This window comes from Colobus angolensis, unplaced genomic scaffold (genome assembly GCF_000951035.1).
Source record: "Colobus angolensis palliatus isolate OR3802 unplaced genomic scaffold, Cang.pa_1.0 Scaffold552, whole genome shotgun sequence".
Lineage (NCBI taxonomy): Eukaryota > Metazoa > Chordata > Mammalia > Primates > Cercopithecidae > Colobus > Colobus angolensis.
This window is the reverse complement of record NW_012119066.1, coordinates 875,734-884,178: the sequence shown is the minus strand read 5'-3', so window position 1 is coordinate 884,178 and position 8,445 is coordinate 875,734. Positions and strand designations below refer to the sequence as shown.

The 8,445-nt window shown below is 35.5% G+C and overlaps 1 protein-coding gene across 4 annotated transcripts in view; it reads left to right on the top strand.

Moving 5' to 3' along the window:
- The window catches only part of CCDC138 (coiled-coil domain containing 138), a 95,235-nt gene that overhangs the window by 50,102 nt on the left and 36,688 nt on the right, over window positions 1-8,445 (top strand). For all 4 annotated transcript variants that reach the window (XM_011961466.1, XM_011961465.1, XM_011961464.1 and 1 more), the window contains one exon: window positions 2,595-2,711. In XM_011961466.1, the coding sequence (XP_011816856.1) occupies window positions 2,595-2,711 (117 nt within the window). The remainder of the gene's footprint in view (window positions 1-2,594; window positions 2,712-8,445) is intronic.

Genomic DNA, 8,445 nt, shown 5'->3' with positions numbered 1-8,445 from the left:
AAAAAAAAACCAAGTTTTCTGACCCATAAACATGAAATTTCATTCTATTTGGGTCTGTTTTAATTTTTTTCATGACTGTTTTGTGGTTTTTAGTGTATTAGTTTTTTACCTCCTTGCTTAGATTTATTGCTAAGTATTTTTATTAATTTTGATGCTATTTGTAAATGGAACTGTTTTCCTTATTTCCTGTTTGGATTGTTCATTGTTAGTGTATAGAACCACAACTGATTTTTGAGTGTCGATTTTGTATTCAGCAACTTTGCTGAATTTATGTATTCTAACTTTTTTTTTTTAATTGTGGAATCTAGGATTTTCGACATACAAGGTCATGCCATCTGAGAAGAGAGATGATTTTACTTCTTCTTTTACAATTTGGATACTTTTTATTTCTTTTTTTTGCCCAGTTTCACTGGCTGGTACTGTGGTGAATAGAAGAGGTGAGGGTGTGCATCCTTGTCTTGTTCCTGATTTTGGAGGAAAGGCTTTCATTCTTTCACCTTTATAGTGTAATCTGTGGGCTTTTTATATATAGCCTTTATTATATCGAGGTAGTTTCCCTCTATTAAGTTTGCTGAGTATTTTTATCATGAAAGGGTGTTGAATCTTGTTCAGTGCTTTTTCATTGTCAGTTGAAATAATCATGTGGGTTTTGTCCTTCATTTTGTTAAAATGTTGAACCGTCCTTGCATTGCAAGAATAAATCTCACTTAGTCATGATGTATAATCCTTTTAATATTCAGCCATGCACTGCATAATGATGTTTATGACAATGGTAGACCGTATATATGATGGTGGTCCCATAATATAATGGAGCAAAGAAAAAAAGAATATATAAAAAAACAGATTATAATGGAGCTGAAAATTTCCTGTGACTTTGTGACATCATAGGTGTCATAATATTGGTAGCAGAACACATTACTCACATGTTTGTGATGATGTTGATGTAAACAAACCTGTGCCGCCAGTTACATAAAAGCATAGCACACACAGTTATGTACAGTACATAATACTTGATAATAAACAATCATGTTACTGGTTTATGTATTTACTATACTATTTATTGTTATTTTAGAGTATATCTCTGTCATTAACTGATGCATGGCTTTATTAAAAAGTTGGGGGGAGAAGTTTATATAAAATTTTACTGAGATTATGACTGTAAGAGAGTATATGGCTACCAACTTTTATTCCATAAAAATACTATTTAGAATGCATGGTTGTATTCATGTATTATAAGTAATAAAAATATACCCCATATTGATAGACATATAAAAAAAATACTATTTAGACATTTCTCAGCTTGTGAGGTGTCTATAATTTTTTCAAATTTTTTTTTTTTTTTTTAAGACACCAGAGTGGTCAGATGGTAGGAAGACAGGAGCCTAGGGGAAAACATTGGTCAGACCCTTTATTTTGGTTTCCACATGAAGGGCAATGCAGGGCAGGGTGAACAAATAGGGTTGGCTAGTTTGAATAATTTTGGCTGGTACTAAGCTCTAGGGGTAGTGCCTAGTGACTCTGGTAAGATTACAGCAGAGAATATTGCCTCCTGGGATACAAGGGCCAGATAGAAGGGGTCTGGCTCTGAATTGGTTCATTTGTCTATCAGAGGCATACTCTAGGCTGAGCATTTTGCTATATCTAAGAATTGGCTGGTCCAGGGAGGGGCAGTCTCTCCCCAAGTGGAAAGGTTTTTTAAGATGTCAGAACATCATAATATACAGGAAATTTTTTAAAATACTTGTATGTATATACACACAATACGCTCATAATCATTAGTCTGGAGAATCTTTATACAGTTGACATAACCATTTTCCTGATTGCTGTACAATTACTTCCAGGTTTATACTCTTATAAACAGTGTAGCAATAAATATCTTTGTACATGGCTTTTGGAGGGATCTTCTTAAAACGATTTTCTTAGGCTGGTATCTCAGAAGTGGGAATACTCTGTTAGAGCCTTAGAATTTATCTTTATGGTCCTGAAATCATTTAGCAAAATGTTACACTTTTGAAGCAAAGTTCATAGACATCCTTAAACATTTAAATATTATTTTTATAAATTAGCATATTAAGATATACATGCAATGTAGACATATAAAAAAGTAAATATTACTCCAGTTTCTGAAATCCAGCTTTTTAAGAAATCCTTTCATATATCTTTTTCAGTATAAATTTATGTAGATGTAGTTTATGTAAATGAGATTTTTATTCCATTTGCTTCCTTGTAAACATCTTTTTTCACCCCAAAATACGCCATAGCAATACATGTAAATCTAGGTTATCATTTTTAAAGGTTACATATGTACTATAAATTTATTTAGTCATTTAAGTTTCAGAGAGTATCTTTGTTTAGGTTAATCTCCTTAAACTAGATGTGCTGTTATTGCTGGATGAAAGAAAATGCATATATAAAAATTCAAATACATATTGCCAAATAGTATTGCATATAGTTTTAAACTGAAGATTTTTTGTTGGAGAACTCTTTTTTTGTTTGTTTGTTTTTAAAGATAATTTTGGAAAATTGTGGTAATTGATTTCAGACATTTAAAAATACTGTGCCTTTGTATTTATTTTCCATCATTTTATCTTTAGCTTTTGCCTCTGATGACAGAGCAACTACAGTGGATGCCATTTGTGAATACCAAACTTCACGAGCCTTTTGTAAAATTTATATATTGGTCCCTAAGGCAGCTAGATGCTGGAGCACAGGTAATTGGTTAATAGGAATTTTTCTTCAAGTAATACTCCACCTAATATTACTTCTTGATCTTGTTTCTCAATATCTGTTTTGAATATATTCTTTGTATTTCAGAACAATCTTCCCTCTCTATAAGATATCTTGCTGGGATTTTGATAGGAATTGTGTTAAACCTGTATATCAATTTGAGAATAATTGACATCTTTCCTTTGTTGAGTCTTATAACTTATGAACATAAAATGTCCATTTATTTAAAACTTTAATTAATCAATGTTGTATAGTTTTCAGCATAAAATTGCTGCATTCTTGTTTAGATTTTTGGCTGAGTATTTACATTTTTTGAGCACTTTTAATTGGTGTTATCTTTTTACTTTTGATGTTTACATGTTCATTGATAATGTATAGAAATGAAATTGTTTTTTGTTTATTTTGTATCCTGACCTTACTAGTTTTAGGAGTTTTCTTGAAGATTCTTCAGGATTTTTACATAGAAAATCATGTTATCTGCAAATGAAGACAGCATTGTGTTTTTTTTTTCTTTTTGATATGTATGTCTTTAATTTCCTTTTCCAACCTTATTGCATTAGCTAGAGTTTCTAGCAGTATGTTGAATATGAGTGGTAAGAGTAGTCATCCTCGCCTTGTTTCTCCACTTAGGTGGAAAATTCATTCTGCGATTACTAAGTATAATATTAGCTGTGGTATTTTCATAGATACTTTCAATCAAGTTCCCCTGTATTCCTGTTTTCTGAGTTTTTAAAAAATCATTAATGGCGTTGAATTTTTTTAGATACTTTTTTTTGCATTGATTGATAAGATCACATGATCTTTTACATCTTTAACTTGTTAATATGAATTACTTTGAAATATTAAATTAGCCATGTGTCTCTGAAATAAAACCTACTTGGTTGTGGTGTTTAATTTTTTTTATATGTTTTTATATTAGCTCATTCTGTTTGCTAATATTTTGTTAAGGACTTTTGTTTCTATATTCATAAGAGATATTTGTCTATAGTTTTGAACTCTCTTTGGTTTTGTATCAGGGCAATATTAGGTTCATAAAATGAATTGGGAAGGCTCTTATCCTTTATATTTTCTGGAAGAAATTATGTAGACTTAGTGTTCATTCTTCTTTAAACATTTGGTAGGATTCTCCAGTGAAACCATGTGGATGAGATTTCTTTTGGGGGAGGTTTTAAATTGTGAATTTAAGTTCTTTAATAGTTACAGATCTGTTCTAGTTATGTAATTCTTATCGATGATTTGTAATAGTTTGTGCTCTTTGAGGAACTGAACCATTCAAATGTATGCAAATTTATGTGTATAGAGTTTTTCATTGTATTCTCTTATCCTTTTGATGTCTTCAGTATCTGTAGTGGTAGCCTTATTTCCTTCTTAATATGGATAATTTGTGTTTTCTTTCTTTACTTCGTCTTTTTTGCTAGAAGTTTCTCTGTTTCTCCCTTTTATTGATCTTTCAAAGGATCATCTCTTTGTTTCATTTATATTTATTTATTTATTTATTTATGTACTTACTGAGACAGAGTCTCACTCACTTCCTTACCCAGGCTGGAGTTCACTGGCACAGTCTCTGCTCACTGCAACCTCTGCCTCCTGGGGTCAAGCGATTCTCCTGCCTCAGCCTCCCAAGTAGCTGGAATTACGGATGCCCACCACCACACCTGTCTAATTTTTGTGGTTTCTTTTTTTTTTTTTAGTAGAGATGGAGTTTTACCATGTTGACCTCAAGTGATCTGCCCACCTCGGACTCCCAAAGTGCTGGGATTACAGGTGTGAGCCACCATGTCTGGCTGAACCCTTGAATTCTTCAGAAGTTTGTCGTCTTTCTGTTATTCTGTTTTTCTAGTTTATTGTATTGTTGAGGTTGTTTTATGGCTGAGAATATGTATTCTGTTGTTTGGTGGAGTGTTGCGTAAATGTCAATTTGATCCTGTTGGTTGATGGTGTTTGCGAGTTGTCTATACCCTTGCTGATACTTTGTCCTGTTCTATCAAGTGTGGAGAGAGAGATGGATGTTGAAGTCTCCGGCTATAACTGTAGATTTATATGTTATAACCTTCATCTGTTTTGCCTCACATATTTTGTAACTGTGTTCATGTAAATTTAGGATTATGTCTTGGTGGATTCGCCCTTTTTATCATTTTATAATGTTCTTTTCTGTCTCTGATCATTTGCATTGCCTCTGAAATCTCTTTAATACTAATATAGAGACTTCTACCTTCTTTTGATTCATGTTCTAATAATACATCTTTTCCTAATCTTTTTGACCTGCTTATATTATATCTAGAATGAGTTTTTTGTTTTTTTTTTTTTAATAAATGGCATATAGCTGGATTTAGGAAAAATAAACTTTGTCAAGCTCTGTGTTTTAATTGGTATTTTAGGCCATTTACATGCAATGTACTTATTGATATGTTAGGGCTTAAGCTGTAACTGTTTTTTTAACTACTGGGTGGTTCTTTTTGTTTCTCTTTTTCATTTCTTTGGTTCCTTTTCCTGCTTTCTTACAGGTTACTTGAACATTTTTTAGAATTTTATTTTCCTTTATCTATAGTGTATTGAATGTATCTCTTTGTATAACTTTTCTAATAGTTCTTCTTGGTATTACATTTGTTTTAATTTAGGATGTTTAAGATGGAGAGTACCCCTCCAATGATTAGAAGCCATAGAAGATGGAAGTAAAGGGTTTTTCTTGTTTGTTTTTTTGTTTGTTTTCGAGACAGAGTCTCACTCTTGCTCAGGCAGGAGTGCGTTGGTGATCATAGATCACTGCAGCCTCCAGCTCCTGGGCTGAAGCAATTCTCCTCCCTCAGCCTCCTGCATAGCTAGGATTATAGCTAATTAAAAAGTTTTTTTTTTTTAGGTAGAGGCAGTGTCTTGCTTTGTTGCCCAGGCTGATCTCTAACTCTTGGCCTCAAGTGATCCTCCTGCTTTGGCCTCCCAAATTGTTGGAATTACAGCTGTGAGCCAACCCATCTGGCTGCAATAAATTATTTATTTGTTTGTTTGTTTGTTTGTTTGTTTATTTTTTGAGACAGTCTCACTGTGTCGCCCAGGCTGGAGTGCAGTGGCCGGATCTCAGCTCACTGCAGGCTCCTCCTCCTGGGTTCACGCCATTCTCCTGCATCAGCCTCCCGTGTAGCTGGGACCACAGGCGCCCGCCACTATGCCCGGCTAATTTTTTTTTGTATTTTTAGTAGAGACGGGGTTTCACCGTGTTAGCCAGGATGGTCTCGATCTCCTGACCTCTTGATCCACCCATCTCGGCCTTCCAAAGTGCTGGGATTACAGGCATGAGCCACTGCGCCCGGCCAAGAATTTGTTACTTTTAGGTCCCGGGAGTTACATGACAAACCTGGAGTCCACATACTTGGAAGTCAGGAAGCACAGGCAGGGAGAGAGGCGAGTGAGGGAGAAAGGGACCTGTGGACAAGTGTCCTTATTGGATTCCAGGATGTCACCCATACAGGTTTTTCACAGGGTGTTTTGTTTGTTGAGTTTAAAGCAAGCAGGCATGAGTAGGAGGTAGTCACTGTGGCATATTCACACAGTCTGTAGTGAGATGTGAGGGTCTGTGAGACAAGTTGTGTGGACTGCATCTAGCTATCCCATAGGGAAGTGGTCATCAGGGAGGAGTTGTCTAAGGCAGATATCTGGATCAAACACATTTAGGAACTAGGAGTGGGGATGGGGATTTAGAACTGGAAACCGTGTTAAAAGTGACTGATCCCTGCTTCTAGTGTGAAAAAGTTCAACTTATATTTAAAATAAATGCCAGGGCAACGTAAAATTATAAATGTTCACTACAACATTATGTATAACTTATTCAGTCTATTGCTATTGTCAGTTTACCGGTTTGAATAAAATACAGAAACTTTACTTCCCTTTTTATCCCTTAACCTTTTCTATATACACTTAGAACCACATTAGAGAATGTTATCATTTTTCCTTCAACCATCAAACATAATTTATAAAACTCAAGAAGAGAAGGAAAGTTTATTGTATTTCCCTATATTTTTGCTTACTTTGTTCTTCTGTCCTTCCAGATGTGCCACAGTTCCCTCTTTCATTATATCCTGTCTGTTTAGAGGACTTCTTTATTAGTTCTTTAGAGTAGTTTTTTTTTTTTTTCTTTTGAGACAGGGTCTTGCTCTGCTGCCCAGGCTAGATGCAGTGGTATGATCTCAGCTCACTGCAACCTCCGTCTCCTGGGTTCAAACGATGCTCCTGCCTCACCCTCCCAAGTAGCTGGGATTACAGGTGCCCACGACCATGCCCATTTACTTTTTGTATTTTTAGTAGAGACGAGGTTCGCCATGTTGACCAGGCTGGTCTCGAACTCCTGACCTCAAGTGATCCGCTGCAGCCTCCCAAAGTGCTGGGATTACAGGCATGAGCCACCGCACCTGGCCTAGAGTAGGTTTGCTGATGACACATTCTCTTAGTTTTTCTTAACATATTTTGATTTCTTTTCAATTACTGAAGGATATTTTCACTGGGTATCAGATTCCAGGGTGACAGTTCTTTACTTTCAGTACTTAAAAAATGTGCAAATTCTTTCTGCCCTCCATGGTTTCTGATAAGAAATCTACTGTCATTTGAGTTATTTTCCCAATAGATGTAAGGTGTCATTTCTCTCACACACATTTGTCTTTAATTTTTATGTTTGACTGCGATGGGTCTTGGTGTTGATCTCTTTATTTTAGCCTGTTTGGTGTTTGCTTAGTTTCTTCAGTCTCTGGGCACGTTTTTTGCCAAGTCCAGGAAGTTTTCAGTCATTATTTCTTCAATTTCATGTTCTCTGTGCATGTGTATGTGTTTTTGTTTTGTTTTGTTTTTTGAGACAGGGTCTCGCTCTGTTGCCCAGGCTGGAGTGCAGTGAGTCTCAACCTCCTGGGCTCAAGCTGGGACTACAGGCATGTACTACCTTACCTGGCTAGTTTTTTTGCTTTGTAGAGATAGGATCTCCCTATGTTGCCCAGGCTGGTCTTGAACTCCTAGGGTCAAGTGATCTTCCATCTTGGCCAAAGTGCCGAGAGTACAACCGTGAGCCACCGCCCCCAGTTTCTTCAAGTACTTTTTCAGCCCTACCTGATTTTTCCTTTCCTGGGACTCTAATGACATGATTTTAGATGTTTTGTTATTCCCCGAAGTTCTGGTGGTGGTGGTGGTGGTTGTTGTTGTTATTTTTCCAGGTTGTTTGCAGTTGTTCAGGTTGGGTGTTTTCTGTTGTTTTATTTTTCAGTTATTCTTTCCTCCATCCTCTCCATTCTGTTATGGAGACTGTTATTGTATTTCCAGTTCTGAAATATTCACTTGGTTCTTTTTCTGTTTTTTCTTTGGTAAGGCTTTCTGTGTCTTCGATGAGATTTTCTAAAAGTGTATGCAGGTGCTCCTTTTCTCATGGCTACTTTAGAATCTTTGTCAGACAATTCTAACATTCTGTCCTGTTGGTGTTGGCAGCTGTTGATTGTCTTTTCTTCATTTGGTTTGAAATCTTTCTCGTCCTTGGAATGATGGGTGATTTTAAATTGAAAACTAGACATTTTGGGTCTAGATTTGTTTCAGCAAAAGTTTTAGCATAACTTAGGTGAAGCTTCAGCAACAACCCAGAGTACTAGTTTTGGATTTGTTTTCTCTTTTCCTTCAATTAAAGGCAAATACTATCCACATTTTTTTTTCTTTTCTTTTTTTTTTCTTTTTTGAGACAGAGTCTTGCTGTGT